This window comes from Musa acuminata, chromosome BXJ3-10, assembly GCF_036884655.1.
Source record: "Musa acuminata AAA Group cultivar baxijiao chromosome BXJ3-10, Cavendish_Baxijiao_AAA, whole genome shotgun sequence".
Classification (NCBI taxonomy): domain Eukaryota; kingdom Viridiplantae; phylum Streptophyta; class Magnoliopsida; order Zingiberales; family Musaceae; genus Musa; species Musa acuminata.
The window spans coordinates 27,249,985-27,270,765 of NC_088358.1; the positions used below are offsets into that span (position 1 = coordinate 27,249,985).

Below are 20,781 nucleotides of genomic sequence, written 5' to 3' on the forward strand. Positions count from 1 at the left end.
ACATGGGTTGACATTATGAATATGTCAACAGTGCAGTTTGGTGCCACAATAATCTTTACAAAAGAAAGTCAACTTAGAAGAAGCAAAATTTCAGCATCAGAAGCAGCTGACAATTTGCATTACTGATCTGAAAACCTATCACCTAATCTAGGGTACATTTTAATCCAGTCACTTACATGTAGGATTGCTTTCCTGGATTCTTCCTTGCCAAAAAAAAAAAAAAAAGTAAATGCTGATTTGATAGCATGGTCAAGCTACTAATCTGGTACCATCAGCAAGTTCTACATTGACCATCAGCAAGTTCTACTTCTGTAATCTTCCTTCAGCCACCATTTTTATTCTTACTCAAATCTCATGTTTGCTGATATTTTTCTTCAAACTTTGTGTGGAAAGAACAAGATGAAATGGAGTGACATTGACCTGATGGCAGAAAGGTAGGGATTAGAGCTTTATCAGTCACAGAGTGTCCTCCATTGCCAATCATATTCTTTGGATCCTTTTGACTTTAATTATTTCACATGCCTACTCCAAAGGCAAGACCTGGATTTATGCTAGCCTTTCTCATATATGTATAGGATCACAAGAGCCTCTGTTTAGCTTGGGAATCTATATAAAACATGCAGCAGTTGTAGATGCATGTGAGACCTTCCACCCTAGATGGAAACTTTGAAGTACCACCATATGACAAAAGCAAGAACAGAGAGGTAGGGTTCATGGAGATGCAATCTATGCACATTGCAAGCCACATAAACTACAACATCTGTTTTAGATCTGCTTATGTTGGTTGAATGTTCCATCTGCTGGTCAGAATAGTATTATTCTATGTGAAGTGGGTTGGTGGTGGATGTGCATCCAGTGGCATGAAGGGATGATGTCTTCTTCTTATTCTTTTAAGCCAATGTTGACTGCACAAATATCCACTTCTTGTGTCATCCTGTTACAGGAAATGTTTAGATGAGAGATTATCACCTAATCATGAATTAATGATGCAAGCTGTGCTGGGAGATGTAGCAAACCTAAGAAGAATACAGATAACTATTTTTATATTCATTCAGTCATCTCCTTATGGATGTCTTGTTAGTCTTCTTATTGCTAAACAATCTTGGAAGCAACATGACCAAATTGTTTTTGTATGTCTGCTGATAAGTCTGATCACACTATTTCTGCTTTAAAAGATGGAAAGAGAATTAGATCTTCTTCTGAAGGTGCAAGGGCCAGTCAATGGCACCCACCATTAGTTGCCTGGGCAGTCTTTTGTTGGCCATCTTGTTGAATCTAGTGAGTTTGCACCAATTCAGATCAATGAGAAGGGTTACCCTCTTGCACATGGTGAAAGATTCTACCCTTGGTTTCAGTGGATAGAGATGGATTTGTTCTTGATGGCTTGTCAGCTTCCAATCAAATAAATGACCAACCAAGGCAGTCACATAGATGTGTTACAGGTAGAGATCCAAATTATTCTAGCTCTGTTAAGATATTCAAATCCCCTCTCTTTTCTTCCTTTCTTACCTTTGGTTTTATACTTCCAACTCTCTTTCTATCTCACATGCTTAGCCATCAAACCAACTGTGACTAGTTTCTCCATATCAGTGTCTTCTCCAGCTAACTCAAGTGGAGGGCAAGAATCATGCTGAATTAAGAAATCTATTAACACAAATAACAAACAAGTTCACAATTGAATGATGTGAAACTGAGAAGAGGACTATACTAATCAACATCAGAAACAATATTGAATAAGCAATAGGTGTAATCAGAACTATTTTTCTTCTTCTTCTTGAGCAAGAGTGTGATGGAAACAATTAATCAACCTATTCACCATTACTGCTGCTATCTATCCATCTCAAGCTAAACTAAAGGAGTTTGGTCAGTGCCCTATGTATATAAATCACCTTGAAACTGTGGTTGGCTCAGCTTCTGTTCTTTCAGATGAATGCTCCACATGATGAGGCTCTGCATACCTGTAAAGGAGATCCGTAAGGCTCTCCCATGCTCTTCTGACAGATAGCAAGCTTTTAGAACTTGTCTAGTGTTGCAGGAGCATTCTTATGGGGGTTCAAAGAAAATATTGACTGATGTGACCAAAAGATTATATATTCTATTTGGTTGCAACTTCTCTCCTATTCCAGCTATTGTGGAAGCTCTAATGAGGCGGCATCATTATCATTCTACACCTTTTGACATCTTCCATGAGAACACACTGTTATTATACCTTCTCCATTACCTTCATACATAATGCATCATATCCTTCTAATCTAGTAATCAATTCTTTATGACTATTAGTATTATGTTTTTTGAAGTAAAATCTAAATGTTTTTTTTGTTTCGTCTACTCTCCTCAGTCTATGCAGATGACATTTTATAGCAGACCTATATGCAGTCTATCCAAATTAATATTCACATTTTGAAGTATCCAATAGGAGATGATGCAGGAAGGGTTGTGGTGGGCTTGTTCAATGGCAATCACTTTCCTTCTAGTAATACTAATCTTTTTATGTTTGTTTAATCATCAGCCATCACATATATTTTGTGACTGGATGGCAATCACTTTGAGATTAAGTTCTAGTATTTGAATAGGGATCTGATAATTGTCACAAGAAAGCTTTATCCTGAGCCTTCTCCAATCATTGTTTCTACCTCCACTGTAATTAATTGATTTTTCTGGATACACTTTGTTAACTTACATTTTAATGTAGTGTTTGACTGCAAAGTTGGCTTAATTGCCACAGCAAGATGATACAAGATGTAATCAACATTAAGCCCTTGAATGACTGTTCAATGTACAGGTATGTCTAGTTGATAAGATCACAGTGGTGGGACTAGAAATCTATCCAACTAATTAACTAATAGATGACAGAAAAAATATGAGGGTAAATGACTCTACTATATGATGAACAGTGAAGGTCTCTACAACCTTTTGGCAGTCAAGGGCATATGAAGCCATGTTCCATACCTTGCATGGTGCCTTTATTTTAATGGCAGGATGAAGGTTGGGAATCCTGAGTCCTGTTCATTTGAACAATGTGATTTGGTCTTACAGTATTAGGACAAATAAAAAAAAAATGAGGCAAGCTTCCTGTTACAGTTTTTTCATTTTTATTTTCCACTGCAGATATCTCCAATATTTGAGTCTAGAATCCAAAGGACCATGGCTGAACATAAACTCTTGACACTAAACTAAAGCACATTGTCTTTGACTTAGTTGAAGGATCTCACACTAGTACAATTCTCATGCACATATAATAATCAGTGGAAACTAAAATTTGGCATGCTTATTGCATGATCTAGCAAAAAGCATGATGGACCAATTTGCTTCAAGGAATGTTGCTTTCCTTTCCCTATAAGGGGACATCAAGAGATGGCATTTAGAAGTCAAACAACAAAAAATTAGGTCTTTATATTTGAGTCTAATCAAATTATGGAGGTGATAAAAAGTACCTGAGATGGTGGAACACAGTCCGCTGGTCCAACACATGGGATTCCACAATGTTTTGAAGCAGCAACTGTGCTCAATCAAGGATGAGACATTTCAGATCACAAGAAAACCATCCATTAGAGCTTGTCAAAACTAAACAGACACAAAATACAGAGACAAATATGTATTAGGACTACAGATTTCATGTCTAAATTGAGATCAAGGAGATTTGGCGAGCATATCAATTTGCTGCTGCATCCAAAATGGTTCTCCTCTTCATATTACTGAAGCTCCCTGTCTGAAACGACCACCACAAATTCTCAATTCCTTCATGCTCTGGCCCTTTTGGTACTGCAACCAGGGCATTTGTACTGCTTGATGTGCTCAGCCCTTGCAGGAGTAATCTTAACGCACTTCCCATGGTACCATTTTTCACACACATCACAACAAATCCAGAATTCATCATTAGCATAGTTGTCCCCGCATGCACCACATAGAGTGTTTCCATGTTCCTCCATGTCCTCATTGTCCTCTCCTTCACTCCCTGCCCCTTCCTTTGGTGGAGGCATCTTTGAGGCCTTTGTATAAGACTCAGACTGCCGTGAGTTCTGAAGTAACAGACCAATAATAAGAAAAAATAAAAGAGGTCACAAGTGTTATGCATGCAAATATCACCTTCAAACCAGACTTGTTGCTCTTGCTGCTGTTGTTAGTTCTTTCTTTTGATTGTTTTCTGGAGGTTCCTGTTACAACTTCATATATAGTTGGGAGACCATTAATCATGTGGAAAAGCCTCTTCCTGCAATTAAAATGCCATGGGAAAAAACATGTCAAAGCATAACACTGGGATAAATCATCATCTGTACTTGGAGATGGCTGACAAATAACTAATAGAGACAATCAAAAGATGATATACTACATAAGTGCCTAACAGAGCAATTGAACGTATGATATCTTCCAGAAATGCTAGATGATTTCCTTTTCCTAGAGTGGCAACCTATCTTCTACATGTCAACCATGTAATTCTCATCCCTTTTGACTGTATAGCATCACGGTCAACAAATTGTAACAACATGCATGATGTTACAAGCCGGCATGATGAGAAAAACCTAATATCAATTGAAAGGCAATATACATTATGGACAATATCATTTCCAGTCACAAATACGATTTTCCACACCAAAAATATTATTCATTGCATGTAAGCTGAAAGACCAATGCAAGAGGAAGTCGTAAAATACAGCTAAAAGGACTTGAAAGATACATTCACAATTTAGCTATATAGCTGTTATTTAAAATACAAGAGTCAGAAAAAAAAAACAAGTCTTGTGAAAACTTAAAAGGTTACAGAGGTAGCATCTTAAGTGCAAGGACACCTAATATTTTTATACTTCCTTTGCCAGATATAATTGTAAATCCACAATAGGTGAGACTTCAGGGTGCATGGTTAATTTAAGATGACCTCTGAATGGAGGCACAAAAGAAAAAGAACTATCCACTAATGACAACTAAGAGGAAAAGAAAGGCATAAAAAAGGAATTCTCAGTTCCACTGGAACATCCCATTCTTCCAAGTTGGTTTCAAATCACAAATTGTATATCCAATTACAATTACACAAGCAAAAACAAGCAATTATTACATCAGCATATAAATGAACAGAGAGAAGCCACGCAGATCCATAGCATAGTCATCCCACAGACCGAGAATAGATCTAGCAAGTTCAATGTCCAGCATCTTCGGCGCTGGTGAAAAGAGAATAAGCAAAATACATTAAGCAGATAACTATGAGATCCCTAATCATCTTCTGTTTAACACAAGGTCACTTCTAATCTTTATGAGCTTTCGGCAGGTTGCAAAATAGGTTTTGTAAAGTACATAAAGCAGGTTTGGGAAATCAAACTCCAATATTGTGTACACCTGTTGCAGCTCCCATACACGTTTTAGTAGCAAGCTCGCGATAGTTCAGAAGATCATAACTTTGCCACTGGACTACAAATAAAACACTGGTTGAAAATCACCGGAAAAAATGTTGATTTATTCAAAAATTTAAGATGCCTATCATGATAAAGTTATGGCATTGTGTATAATTATAACAACATAGCATTCTACAAGGTTAACATATAAGGCATAACATTAGCAAATCATGTAATGCAAAATTTCAGAAGCATAAAACAATTATTCAATAATATCCAGATAATACATGGGCAATTATAAAAACAACAATATTTCCAATGAAGCAAGAAGGAAAAATGAATATGTTGCCTAGCTGCAGTGAACCGTGCTGAGACCTTAACATAATTAATGAGATCCCACTATACCCTTTTGAAATATAATCTGGTAAATAATTACTGAGATCACACAACTCCTTTTGGAAGTCTGATTTGGCTTCTTATTCCAATTCACAGTACTTTTGAGTCCTAAATCACCGTGGTAGATAATTCAAAACTCTAAAACAGGGATCTAAGCTAATAATGGTCAGCAATTTTGTAGATACAAACCAATTAAAGGCATAAATGCAGATATGTTCCCATGAAAATCCCAAAATAACAAAAGAAGTAATAATGAAAAGAAAAAGAGTTTGCAAGTTGAGGTGTTATCCTGCTTGGATATACAGTCACCCGTAAGACTAAAAAATTTAATCTAATGTAGCAAGTTGTGTTACCTGATTTGATATGCCATTACCTACATATCACAAAACATAACAATTTGATATGTCATAACCTACATACCATGAAGCAAAGTAAGTGGTGTATCACAAACCAGCATGGGTACCATGATCCAATACACAGCAAACTAACTGGTGTATCACACTCCATGCCTACCGTGAAGAAAAACATAGCAAACTAACTGGTATATCACATACTGGCATGCATAAGATAACACATAACATTCTTTGTAACTAATAACAATGTGCTTGAATGCATGCTTATAACACAAAACATGCACAACATGATCAAATGAAACAAGTAACCAACAAGGCACCAATAAAGTGCAGTCCAAGGCATATGATTCAATATTGTTAGTTTCTAATTAACTGAGGTCCCTATCCATGCACAATTATAATACTATAAAGATGCATTAACAAAGAACATGACAACAACAGCATTAGATTTATAGCAATCCATGAAATACAACTTAGGACAGTAATTATCATAGCTGAAATGCAACAGAAAAGAGTTTCCATGAAAGACAAAATGTCTTAAAGACAAACAGCTAACAACTGAAAGCAATAACCAGCAGAAAATAGGCAGGAGAACAAAGAAAGAAAAGGAAAAGTACCTAGCTTCTTTATCAAACCCAAAACGTGCCCCAAAATAGAAAGCAACAGACAGTAACCATGCGTCACTGTGAACTGCAACCAGTGACAACCAATCCTTTTCAGCCATTCCATCCCTCGCAAAGTTTATTCCTAATGCTGGTTCTGGAAGTTCAGCTGGAACTTCCTCAGCTGGCAAGTTTACCTCCCAAGTCTCATTAGGTAGCCCATATAGACATAAATTCTCCTTTTCTGCAGAACCAGTCAAATTAAATTAATAACCTAAAAGTTCATCAAAACCAAATCACTTTTAACTTCTTTACATAAGGAATGCAGCCATCACGCATAATAATACAGTTCCCATAATCATCAGTGATAGACTATTAGTCCATTACATCACTAAAGGACAAAGAACGCTGAAACTGTGCATTTGCTGTGAGTTCAAAGCTACAGAAGAATTGTGTTTTTGATAGAACTACAACCACAGATCAGCATTCCATCAACGTTGACGTTTTACAAGATAGAAAAATCCAGTTATCATGACTAATGGGAGAAGTGTGCTCGCTCTTGTATGATAAAAGAACTCATAGGTCAAAGACTTTAACAATAATCCGCAAAACAGCAACCACATTTCTGAAAACCCTAAAAGAACCTGAAGGAGAAAACAAATTTAAAGAAACAAACAAAGCCAACCGAGCAGACTCATCAGTACCGCCTCCTCTAGAAATCTTTAAGAAAAGGTCGGGTTTTTCCGTTCCTTTTCTTGAGAACACTCCATGAATGAAAGAAAAAAGTGGGGAAGGAACCTAAATCCTAACGTTCCAACAAACTGAACAAAACAACTATCGGTGCCACGACGAACAAGAGACCTCACCGGGATCACATTGCTGGTAGAACTTCTCGACATCTGCAACGCAATCGAAGCCAAATGAAACTCCCATCGATCAACAAGTACCAACCAAATTCAAGGCACAAACACCCAAAAAATCGAACTTTATGTACCAGTGGTCAGAGCCTTGATCATTCCGGCCCGCCGGCTTCTGAAATCCCTGAAGACATCCTCAGGAGTCCGAGGATTGTAATCCGCCGCACCCCCTTCCATTCCCCACCTAGCCGACCGTCCTCGGACTCCCAAACCCCGCCTGAATCAGCGAACCCAGAAGGAAAAGCAAGAAAGTTACTGTTTTGGGGTTTGGGGTTAGGGTTTCCGGCCGATAAATAGAGGGAGACGTTGGATTCCCTCCGTCCAGAAAAGCGAAGCAAGGCGGAGACCCAAAAAGGACCGAAGGTTTCTTTCAAATTTATTCTTCTATTTAGGTCCATAATTGAGTCATATTTACGAGTTCACGCCTCAAACAGTACTATATTGCGTGCTTTGCGTGTGGCCTTAATGAGGTTGAGCTTACAGAGGAAGAAACAGCATTGTGGCGTTGACTCCACTCTCCCAGTAGATCCAGAAATCGACATTTCCACTGCCAACATCAATTCCCATCAATGAGTTGTGCCAAGAATAAGACTTGACAATATCAATGGGGCTCATGGAGAAGGCCAAAAGTGAACTCCCCTGCGCACGTCTTCTGTTCTGACCACAAGAACACCAGAAGAAGGGTACCTCAACCAGAAACCAGTCGTTCGATGCCTGTTCGAGACTGCGTCGAAAGGTGTTGAAGGAGGAGGAGATACGCAAGTTACAGAAGCTGGAATGACGCACGATCGAGAAAGGTCAAATCCAGTGATGGCATAGAGTACATGCTCGATCAAATTCATTCAGCTGCAATAGGGTAGAAACGGCGACTCAAAGAAGAACGCAATGGGAGAAGTCCTTTCGAGTACCTCATGAGCATTGCAGCAGATCAACTTGAAAGATTTCATCCCAAGAACTCTTTCCAGAAATAGCAAGAGACGGGGGAGGAATTCGAAGACCGGAGATGAAGATGGTTGGATCATGGAGGTACCTGTGGTTGTTCGGGAGGCGCTGCCGGGGGTTGCCTCGTCGTTCGCCAAAGAGACGTATCGTCCAGTCTTCCTCTCCCGCCCAGAGTTGGAAATCGTGTTCGCTGATACGGCTATTTGGCCTGACCGAACCGCCTCATGGGAGAGACCATCGGTATCAGGAGCCGCACAACATGGTAGACGATATTAAGCAAGACGATTTCAGATATATATATATATATATATATATATATATATATATATATATATATATATATATATATGGGGTGAATTCTTAAAAAAAATTATAAGTTAAATTTTTTTTCGTAAAACATGCCACTTTGAAATTTTTTGTATAGAACTAGTAAGAGGCACAAGCATGAATAACCCGTTATCATGGGCTTAATTGATTTTACTTAGGTTGTACAACATTCTTGCATATTCATCTATAAAAGATTAATCTTTATAAAATCTCGTATAGTGCTTTAACGACTTAAAAAAAGAATATTGAGTTAGATAAAATATTTAATTCGGATCTAATAAATAGATATTTCAGTAAATATTTCATAAATAATATAAATTATATAGACTTCACATGAATCGTCACATGATAAAAGGTCTTATGTTATTTGTCACGGTCAAAAAGTCTCCATAAGTGTCCACGTGATATTGCTATGGAATGAACCAGCACTAAACATTACCCTAAAAGCTGTTATGTACCACTTAGGTAACTCTAGGATGTTATGTTGACTTGCACTCTACACCACTTAGGTAACTCGAGGATGTTATGTTGACTTGCACTCTACACCACTTTGTAAAGCTAAAAAATCCTTAAAATAATTACTCAATTGCTTATTTTTAAATAGTTTTATCTCTATATAATAATTACACACAAATTACGTTTATAGGACCAAGACAACCATAAAAGTCAATCAAAATAAGATTGTCAACCTATTACAAGCTTTCTACATGTTGTTGTGCAGAGTATGAACAAAATCGAACGATAGCGATATGACATACTGCATCTCATGGCCTTTGCTAAATATTTAATATTTTGCTCTAGTTGCAACGTGCCTCTTAGCTCCCATCTCCTCTCCGACATATATAGTTGAACTTTGATTCATTTTGTTAATAACTTTGACTCTGGTGTGGGGTCGATCAAGTTTAATATTTATTGGTTCCTGCCCATTAATCTACTCTTAGTAAAACTCATCATCATTGGTGAGAATTTGACAACCATTATTTTCTATTCAGATTCTTTGAAGGGTCTTTGAATATGTGTAGAGCTCTACTATTTGATAAATAAAGAGAACTAAGGTACTCGGTTTTACCAATTCTCTTAGGAGTTAATAAGACAAAGATTACTTTAACTTCTCTTGCCTCCTCAAGAGTTTACTTCATGCATCAAACTAGTTACTAATTTTTGCCTATTTTTTCCTCACACTTATAACGTACTCGAAGTGTTTATATTCCTTGCATTTAGTTAATTACTATAATTCATCTCCTCACTATCATCGAACTCTAAAAATGCATGAAGTTTGACAAAAAAAAAGTAAATTTTCACCTCAATCTAAAACAAGTATTCGATAGTTTTGATCACCTTTGAGATTGTATCATCTTCTCTATTATTTCTATAGCCTACTCCTCTGAGTAGAAAAGGTATAACACCACGTAATGCTTATTTCATTCTTGGTCGAGCACTACTGTGTTGATTCAAAGTCCCACCCACTTTTGACTATCTTGATGAAAAGCCCATCAACATTGATCTTACAAAGTTCTCTGGCCTCTACCCTTCGACCTTGTCTCAATACTCAAGAGTCGACCTCCTCGATCCCTTTTCACGACTATGTGTTCTCCCTCCATAAGAGCAAGAATCGATGAATCCATAAAATTCCTACCTCTAAGATACCATGGTGATGCTGTGCATATGTCGCTACTATCAATTATCTTGCATCCATATTTTTTTCTTCACAATCGATAGATCTACCTCTATGACACTATGGTACTTCTTTAAGTCCACCTTCATCCTCACTAGCACTTGGTTTTGGGTAACTAAGTCCCTCAAGACTTATCGTCATTTCCTCACCCCTTTTAACCACCTATTTCAACACCTTTGTATTCTATGAGTAATTCCCCTTGGTCGATAAAAAGATAGAGTACAATTCTTATGCATGGCCTTCGCCATCATATAGCATGGCTCATATTGATTTTGCTCTCATTTGCATCTTTGGTAGCAATGTTTGATCTTATCCTCTAGTTTGTTGGGCTCTCTCAACCGAATATGAGCTTTGGAGCAGTCGAACTCTCAACTCGCTCTACTCATACCATTGTATAATCAAGTCTTTGTTTGTGACTCATTGGTATTTGTACTCAGAATCCCCCTTGATGGTACATAGCTCCTATATGCTGATGACCAAGGCTTTCATTCAATACAAAATTTGGTGCACACACAGAAGACTCACCTCTATGGTACCATGATATTCATCTCTTAAATTCATAGCTCTTCTTACCATCATATTGCTTACTAAAGTGGAGCTCCTAGTAGCTCTCAATCATACCTCTATATGATTAAATCTCTAATAGGACTTCTCTTGTATGTGTCGTATTTCCTCGAACTGTTCCACCATGATCTACTACGCTATATCGCCTCTTAGTGATATTTCCATTATATTTTGGTCATTGTGAGATAAATTTGGATAGTGATCTCTCCATATGTGACCTTGCTAGCACAGGACCTCCTGCACATTCAATTATGTTTGCTCCTTTGGCAATTGACATTTATTCACTTGCTCTCGAGTCATATACTGATAAAGCGTAGCCTTGGGATAGTCCATTGTCAAATAACTATCAAAGTTCACCAACTTTGCTGAAATTGATGCATTATTATTTTAATCCTAGGCCCTACCCCCAACACAATCTCTGTTGCACATAGCTTTCTTTATAATAACTCAAATAGTAGCACTAAGATATATACTTCAAAAAAACCTATTTTTATATTCTCTTATCATTCTGTACCAAGGCTTTCTGACCCCAACTTCATCTTCGTAAGTTGAATTATCTTAGTTCCTCCATCAATTGCTTCACCAAGATAACGTGAATATGTCTTGAAGCTCTCTTTGACTTTGGCACTATGCAAGATAAGTATGTTTCATTAAAACGATGAATCTTATAGAACAACATGATCTTGCTCTTACCTCTATAAGAGTTCATATCCTCGACTACTATCTAAGAAAATCTGCACACCTTCACTCTATATATCATCTTCTATATCAACTCTCTTTATGTGACCTGGGCATTTTACTAAGTTCCACCCAAGTTGGTTCATTCCTTGGTTTGCATTGAGTTGATTATGACTCTCGCACCTACCATTTCATGGGTTAGCCCTTTGTTGAATATGATATTCATATCAGCTCTAAATATACCTTCGTTTGGTGTTGCCTAGGGTCGCTTCTTCATTTGATCTCACAATGTATCCATTAATACATTACCTTGTGTAAGATCATACAATAATTCTTCATCGCTCGCTTGGTCTATTAAGCTTTATGGAGTTATTTTTTTGAGGTACTCCCCTTGACATGTGTGGTCCATTGTATATAATTCTCCTTCTGAAGAATTAGAATTCATCTCTCATAGATATCTATCTAGTAGGAGCAACTTTTCTCTTCATGTCATTCCCTAAGGAAGTTTTGAAGATCACCATCCCCTTAGACTACTCCATCTTACTGAACAAATTATGTACTATTTTGCCACCGCGAACACACCTACTATACCTAATAACATATTGAACTTATTATACACTTCAGCCTCCTGTGGACATATCATTCTCATGCCGAGGTAAAAGCTTCAATGCCCCATGGCATCAAGTTTCGATCGCCTTAGAATGTCAACGGACGGTCCATCATCCGTAGACAAGCCTTTGTATATGTATTAAATTTTTGAGTTGGCAATTCTCCTCACATCTATGAGCTTTGCATAACTCGTTTATTCACCGAGAAACCCATATCTTCTTGCACGGTCTTATCATTTGCTAAGCACCCCACTTGCCTTGAGAACCATCAAGTTTAGTTTCCAACGTCGAGTCATAACTTGAACTCAACCATCTTAACCTTTGTATACTACATATTCTTCTTAGCTCACTTGTCATCGGGAATGGTTGATTATTCATTCTTCTGAATGACAATCTCAAATGCTCACTCCTCTAAGCAACTTCATTCCTTATATCTCTATGCTATTTTCTCTTAAATGATCATGCATGCTGGCTACTCTCAACACAACACCGCTATGTTCCCCACGTTTGCATGTCAAGTCTTTCTAAGTGTGCTTGTCTCGCTCTGATACAATCTATCATAGACGTAGCTAATTTTGCATAAGTCATGTGGTATCCTTATGTTTCGTCCGCAAAGGGTCAGTTTCTCCAAAATCTCTTACAGTCCATTAAAAACCTGCAAAAGAAAAGATGAGATAGAGAAAGCGTTTAACTCAAGATCTCACAAGTAGACATTTTATTAAATACTTGATAGACAATATAAATTATAAGTATAGATTTTGTAAATTCTAAATAATCGCACGATAAAGGATTGAAGATGATCTACCGTAGTTAAAAGTCTATAGAAATGCTCATATAATACTACTGTAAAATAAGATAGTGAATTAGTCCTATACACTATTCTAAAGGCTTATCCAATCATGTGCCACATAGTGAGTTTCATAGTGCTATGTTGATTGACACTCCATGCCACTCTACGAAGCTAAAAAACCTTCAAAATAACTATCTGGATGATCTATATTTGGATAGCTTTATCCTTAGATGACAATTGCACATAATTTATGTTTACCAGACATAATATACGAACATTACATTGAATATCATTTATATAGGTTTGTTTGTAACACTACACATGCAGGTGTCGGTGGCCAAAGGAGGGGATGGGGGAGGAGCCAACGAGACCATCTTGCACACAAAGGCACAGGGAAAGGGGAAGGAGCAATTGATGAGGCTTGCCCGTGTAGATGTATAGGAGGCCATGGTGGGGCGATCGAGAGGGCAAAGGGGGGTGACTAACAAGCCGAAAGGCAATAGACGGATGATCATTTTGAACAAAAAAAAAAAAAAAGACTATTTAAATTTTTTTTTAAGTTAGGATGCTTTCCGAGAAATTTCTATATATATATATATATATATATATATATATATATATATATCACACGTTTTATTCTGAGAAGAAAACTTCATGAAAAAAAAACATTGTAAAATATTCCACATCTTTTAGGAGCCCTCTCCGAACAGGTTACTCACTAGAGTAACCCTATATATCACATTCTGATAAGAAAACTTCATGAAAACTAAGTTTTGTAAAACATTCCACATCTTTTACGAGCCCTCTCCGAACAGATTATTCACTAGAGTAACCTTATATATCACACGTTTTATTTTGAGAAGAAAACTTCATAATAAAAAAATGTTATAAAACATTCCACATCTTTTAAGAGCCCTCTCAGAACAGGTTACTCACTAGAGTGCCGGGTTACTATGATCAGTTAAGAGGTTCATCAAAAGCACGACCAAACCATGCCAGGTTCTATACACTAACCACACAACAGGATGATACTGCAAGTAGCAGCAGAAAGCGACTGGAATGAGACGCTGCAAAAATGACATGCTCTTCAACATGCTATAGCTCTGCTGATTTCGATGGAACGTCTACATATTATGATGACTAGAGGATGATGCTTAGCAGTAGCGAGAGCAGAAAGTGGCTGGTACCAACAATTACAACAAACAAACCAAACTAGATGACCATTTGGGTGGGAAGCACCTACTAATGTCATTCATCAAAACCAAGAAACGCCAATAATAGCTTGAAAGATGGCTATCGTACTACGGCCAATACAGACAATGCAGCAATTAAAACAATGTCCTCGGGATCCCTGATGGTTCGATTGACATCTACTCTGCCACATTACGTAGCTTACAACAGTTCCTCGGAAAAATTGATGGCCAGATCCCAGTAATGTGGAACTCCAGCGTCAGAAAACACCTTCCTAGCAGCAGCTTCACTTCTGCATTGATGAACAAGGAACCTATTGAAGCTGGATTTAGCAACACTACCCTGCCATACCAAAACACAACTGTTAGCAGGGCCATCTGCTTCCTCGGCTCCCTCTTCTTCATTGCCCACAGCGGCAGCCCAGTTTATTCTTCTCAGCATCAACTTTCCGTACCTTTTTATAGGTTTCTTACCTCCTTCCACAACCACAACACTGATGCCATCTGATATCACAGCACAACCTGTCAGCCGGTTCTCCTGAGCATTCACATCGACTTTGAAACGTGTTTGCGGGTGTGATAGGTCTTTGATCTTGTACACGGAGACAACAGTCTCCAGCGAGTTTGGATCTTCAAAAAGCTTCTTCTCTTTCTTTTCACGCCGTTCAGCTGGGGTAAGCTTACGAGCAATGTTTCTATCCACATGAGCTTGCTCACGCTCAGCAGCAGCACTACGAACCTCCATTTCAAGCTTTGTTGGATCTTGAGTTGCTTCAGAAGAAAGAACTTTCATCAAGTTGCTCATCTTGACCTTTGGCTTAGGAGGCTCTAAAAGGCCTTGTCTGATCATCTCTTGCCTGTCTCTCTCCTTTGCAAGCCGCCTCTGGGTCCTAAGCTTCTTTTGTTCCTTCTTTGTTAACTTGAGAGGTTGTGGTGGTGGTGGGGCAGGCTCTGCAGGGGGCTCAATCGGAAGTGGGTGTTCCACATAAATAGTAATTTTCTCCATGTTAAGTTTATGTTCTACATCATCACCATAGGACCCTGTCGGTAATATGGGTTTGTCCCTGATTAAATATAAAGATCAGATCAGTAATTAAACAAAAAGATGAGAAATTTTGCAGTGAAACATAGATTCCTTCTAACAAAAAACATGCTTTGTGGATGTTAGACCCCATCTATAAGCATTAGACTTTCCATTAATAAGGTCATTTCTAGATTGTAACTTACTGAAAAAAATTATGACCAATGCAATGAAGACATTAAAAGAGAGGGCATCTTACCACCACTCAATTTCAGGTATTTCATCCTTCTGCTTCTCCTTCTTAAGCCGCACTCCTACTGCTATTAAGTTTGGATTACTCTCAGGCTCGGCCTTTGCTTTGGCAAGCTGGTTCTGCTTTATCTTTAATTCTTTAGCTTGTGCTTCCCCAAATTGACTCTGCAGAGCAAGGCACCAGCACCGAGTAAATATGGCAGTGAAACAGAAACTGTGACATCATAGGTATATACACAGAACACAAGATATTGCATCAAACCTTAAATTTTATGATCTCTGCCTGCTTTGACCATTTTCCTTCTTCAACAAACTGAAATGACATCCTTTTGGCCCTTAACAGCTTCGTCTTATTAATACCCATGCGTTCATCAAAATGAGAAGTTGATGATGCAATGGCATCTAAATCTGGTTTTATTATTTGAAATGATTCTTTCTTCTGCTTGTTAATGTTGACCTAATATCAAAAGCAAAAAAGAAGTGTTGTTACAGTATTAGTGAAACATTCATCACCAAGTTGAACACATAAAAGGTGAAAAGAAAAACAAGTTACTAAAGTCACCTTGAGAGTACTAAGGTTTGTTAGCTTAGGCATATTGATGACATTCCCATGTTCATCGATTTCTCTACCTTGTGCATCTAGCCGCAGAACAGGAACCTTGGCAGGTTTCTGAGGTACAGCCATGTCAGCTGATAACTGTCCAGGAAACATATTGATAAGGGGTGCAAACTCTGGATCTTGACGAAACCCCATCTTAGCAGCAAGTTCTTGTGCTCGCTTTACAGCTTCAATATTACGTATATTTGTGAGCCCAGGGAGGACACCAACACCAACTGCGGCAGATATATTTTCTGATGGTGCAATCTCTGGCACCTTTTGCATTGTCTGAGCATCAGTTGCAGAGGCAATGCTCATAGAACCAGAAGGGCCAGATTGGTATGCACCCACCAGAGAAATTTTACCTCCATCTTTATCAGATGCTACCTGTGAGTTATCAGTGCTCGAGCTAACAACTTTATTTAGCTGTAAGTGCAAGAAAGGAGCACTTAGATCAATTGCTGAGGGAGAAAAAATTGTCTCAAGAACCAAAAAATGATAACATAATTACCACAGGAATCTTCTTCAGCTTCTCCGACAATTCCTTCTGCATTTGCAGAGCTCTTTTAGCTTTTGCTAAAGCATCAAGAGACAAGCTGCCACTTTTGGCAGCAACTGAAGTTGCTGTGCCATCTGTACTGGATTTTCCAGGAACCTCATCAGATCTAATACTAACTCCCTCATTTTCATTGGTGGTAGTAAATGAAGATACCTTGGAAGGCAGGAGATGATGAGATGCTGCAGAGTTCGTAGTAATCTTGGATGCCAAAGTATGTGATTCCTGGGCAGTAACCCGCAAGACCCCAATCAGTAGTTTACATGAATGGTACAACCACCCCGGGCATGCAAATAACTATTGAATTTAAGAAGTTGACAAGACTAAATGAAAAAAAAGTTAAAATATTATAAAATATTACAAGGTTATAAAATATTACAAGTTCTAAATCCAACAGACATTTGACAGTTATCACATGGGCAATAAAATAAAATCTAGCTATTAAAGAGTGATAGAATTAAAAAGAATCCAAATTCACTGACAAGAAATTGTGTATGTTTTCTGCAACTACTGATATAAAGAAGCATGGCGACTTTTTTTAGTACGACCACATGAATATGGGATCAATTATTTCAAGTTTTCAAACAAGAAAAAGCACTTGAATGACATAGTTAAAATCATTCAATGGCATAATAAATGTGCCTATTCGTGATAAGCACCTTGAATGCAAACAACCTTCAAATTTTTTTTTCCTTTCTTCACAAACATGAAAAGCTTGCACAATTTCCACCTTATCTCAGTCCATCAATAAGATAAGCCAGATCATAGCCACAAACAGACTGTAAAGCTTTTTGCCAATATAAAGGGATGAAAACTACAACTGACTGGCGATGCAACAACAACACACTTTTCTCAACCAAAATATTAGTATGAGGATTCTATTCCATTCAAAAAAACCCAACTAATACTTGAAAGTAAGAAACTCAAAATAATTTAGGGACTTCATCCCCAAATTGACCAAATAATCATCAAAATTGCAAACTCAAAACTTGAAGACCTTACAGACAAAAATCTTCTGTCCAACAGATACTCACATGCTTAAAGAAACCAACATCTGATCATGATATGCCTCTGAAAATGGGAAGGGAACTGTTCTGATAAATTATATCACTAGATATTGGTATAGTCAGCTAGGTGTGACAAATAATTACCATCCTTGAACAAAATACTTCCAGTTGATGGCACTAGCACACAAGCACTAGTAAATCAATGTCTACTCGAGTACCATCACAAATGTGCAACACAAAATAAGATTAATTTATCATGGCATTTGGTTGAACTTGATGAATCTCAATGAATCTCACCCACCCTTCATGCTCATTTCAATCCCCTAGACTTAGTACATCAGCCCACACATATGACCCGTAAGCCATGTTAATGCTTACTAAAAAAGCATGCTTACATTTCAGCTATTGTGTGACAACATGCTCATGAAATCCTCTATAGAGAACATGTGAATTTGAAGTGAGATAAACACCAGATCTTCTTGATTGCATTCAGTACATAGGATGATGTATGCACTTGAGAGAACCAAACTTTATTACAAGGAGATTTTTCATCTTTTCTACCTACATTATTTTCATTTGGATTTTTTTGTTGTAGCAATTACTTTTGTTTATTCACATAGCTTAGGATGTTGTTAAGATATTATTCTTATGCATGTGTTACTTCTTTTCAGTCTGCACAACTCACTTAAGTGGTTTAGTTACTTTTAACTTTATCTAGAGCAAGCCAGGCAATGGGTCAAGACCAATCTGATATTTAGCAAAAAGTGAATAAGGATACCCCTTTAACCATAATAACATGAAAAATCAGACCTCCGTTTATACATGTTTTTTTTAAAGACAATTAATTTAACATGAAAGTGGAACTAATGTAAACATAGAAATTTGATTATGATTAATTAAATCAATGAAGTGGAATAAAGTAGCTGCTTACACTTGCAGTGGAGCTTCTTTTCTCCAGATGTAAATTGCCCAGGAAATCATTTTCCTCCTGACTATGAACAATTCTATTTTTTGAATTCACAGCCGACATCCTTTCCTCCTGAACGCTCTCTAAAGTCTCTTCCTTCACCCTATCTTTAGACCTATGTTCATCCTTCACGTCTTTCTTGTGAAGCAATTTATCATCAAGATCCGCTTCTTTCTTCTCGAGCTTAACAGTATCACTAAACCTTCTCCCCTCTTTCCTTTGTTTCTTCTTATCCTCTCCATCACTCAGATTTCCATCCTTCGCCCTCTTTTCTCCTCTCGCCTCCTCCCTAACCTTCAACCCTTCTTCCCTCCCACTCCTTGAAGACCTCTCGTCCCTCCTTGCCTCCTTATGATCTCCATTTGAATCCTCGGCTGCCCGATCATCGAAACGCCGCCGCTCCCTTTTGACATCCCTCTCCCCATCAGAAACCCTAGCCCTCTTCCCGCTCTTCTCCAGACCCTCATCGTCCCCATACTCCTTCCTCTTATAAGACGAGTGGTGGCGCCGCTCCTCGGAGCGCTCGCGGTCCACCGAGTCCGGCGGCCGGCTAGAGGAGCGCTCCCGACGGGTGTCGACCTCTGTGTCAGATGGGGACAGATCCCTCGACCGCCGGCGCCGGTCGTCGTCTCGCTGGCGCTTGTCGTCTGAGTTCTTGCTGCCGCTGTGGTGATGGTGGCGGTGCTTGTGGTCGCGATCCCGGTCCCGCTCGGGATCGCGATGGCGATTCTTGGACGAATCGCGGTCGCGATCGTGATCCTTGGAGGACTTGCGGCCCGATCGATCACTCTCGGACGCCCTATCCATGGGATTAGGGTTTCGAGTCGGGGGCTTGCGGAGATGAGATTTGGGGGCACGATTAGCGTAAGGCAAGCTATGAACTGTGATGAGAATATATGCAGACTACATGCACGTGAAAATCACGTGACCAGATATCATGTTAATGAACGGCTGTGATTTGATCTTGTTTTTTTTTTTGGTTTATTAAGTTCGCCAAATTTATGTTTTATCATATATAGTAAACATTATCTGATTCTTTGTTAGACATTTTAATTGATATTAATGTCAAACTTATTGTGATAATAGGGCTATTTGTATATTTAATTTTTCTATATGTTGTTTCCAATCCAAACCAAAAAATTATATATACAGTTGAGTTTCCTGTAGTAATAACAGGGATAAGTTGTATTTGGAAATAAGTTTGTTGTTGGCAACTCCATACTATTAGTAATCCTCTTAAATAAATAAATATATATATATATAATTAAATATTTTTAAGATATTAATTTTTGTTTATATATATATATATAGTAAAAAGATATTGTCAGTAAAAACATGTAAACTTTTTTTATTGCTCTATAGAAAAACAAAAATAATCAAGAAAACTATGAAGAAAAAGTGGTAGAATGGTAGGGAATGAGGTTTCCATTGAAAACATAATATTAATTTTTTATCCATGCAAAATGTGCCTTGATGCTTCTTATAAGCTCTATCAGTGTAATGCATTACTAGTTCAGATTAATTTTTATTCTTATAAAAGGTTGAAACTTTCCAAGGTACAAAAAATGCTAATTTTATACATAATGTCTCACCTTCAATTTTAAGCTTTTGGATGACTTGGTGATATTATAGTGATCAATAATTATGAATTAACCATTAAAACAACTCATAATTACTGGACATGAACTCTTGTACTTTGTTTGTATTTACTTTATTTATTTAAGAACTCATTCAATGCTTTCATTCCTCCCAAAATACTTTAAATAAATAAAACGGATATTTTATTGCTGTAAATGTTTTATTTCTCAGTTGCTATAAAAAAATTACTGTGAAGTAAAATAATTTTAATTTTATTTCTCATATATATATATATATATATATATATATATATATATATATATCTTTGATGACTTTTTTTTGTTAGTCCTCCCCTTTCTTTCTCTAATTTGGATCAATTTAGCTCAAATCGATCATAGGAAAAGATTGGCTATAGGCAAAGAAATTATCTTTTTAT

General features: G+C 37.6%; 2 protein-coding genes across 9 annotated transcripts; both read right to left on the reverse strand.

The window, feature by feature from the left end:
• Positions 1–3,523: 3,523 nt before the first annotated feature.
• LOC103968415 (PHD finger protein ALFIN-LIKE 8) lies at positions 3,524–8,752 on the reverse strand. Of its 6 annotated transcripts, XM_065170570.1 has the most exons (7): positions 7,670–7,995; positions 7,542–7,574; positions 6,691–6,919; positions 5,329–5,400; positions 5,051–5,153; positions 4,087–4,210; positions 3,524–4,019 (listed from the first exon to the last, which is right to left on the reverse strand). In XM_065170570.1, exons 3-7 carry the CDS (start codon positions 6,800–6,802, stop codon positions 3,741–3,743), a joined length of 690 nt encoding a protein of 229 aa, XP_065026642.1. In that variant the 5' UTR covers positions 6,803–6,919; positions 7,542–7,574; positions 7,670–7,995; the 3' UTR covers positions 3,524–3,740. The 6 variants fall into 6 exon arrangements, with proteins under 6 accessions (XP_065026642.1, XP_065026645.1, XP_065026644.1 ...); XM_065170573.1 differs by lacking the exons at positions 7,542–7,574; positions 7,670–7,995 and adding an exon at positions 8,623–8,752; XM_065170572.1 differs by lacking the exon at positions 7,542–7,574 and having other exon boundaries at positions 7,670–7,999.
• Positions 8,753–14,399: 5,647 nt separating this feature from the next.
• Positions 14,400–19,627, reverse strand: LOC103968417 (protein RDM16). 3 transcript variants are annotated; one of them, XM_018819918.2, is made up of 7 exons: positions 18,732–19,242; positions 16,950–17,018; positions 16,749–16,875; positions 16,202–16,663; positions 15,902–16,096; positions 15,647–15,804; positions 14,400–15,430 (listed from the first exon to the last, which is right to left on the reverse strand). In XM_018819918.2, the coding sequence occupies exons 1-7, from the start codon at positions 18,779–18,781 to the stop codon at positions 14,569–14,571; spliced, it is 1,923 nt and encodes a 640-aa protein (XP_018675463.2). In that variant the 5' UTR covers positions 18,782–19,242; the 3' UTR covers positions 14,400–14,568. The 3 variants fall into 3 exon arrangements, with proteins under 3 accessions (XP_018675463.2, XP_009379905.2, XP_065027921.1); XM_009381630.3 differs by having other exon boundaries at positions 16,749–17,018; positions 18,732–19,627; XM_065171849.1 differs by lacking the exon at positions 18,732–19,242 and having other exon boundaries at positions 16,749–16,870; positions 16,950–17,012.
• Positions 19,628–20,781: the final 1,154 nt, after the last annotated feature.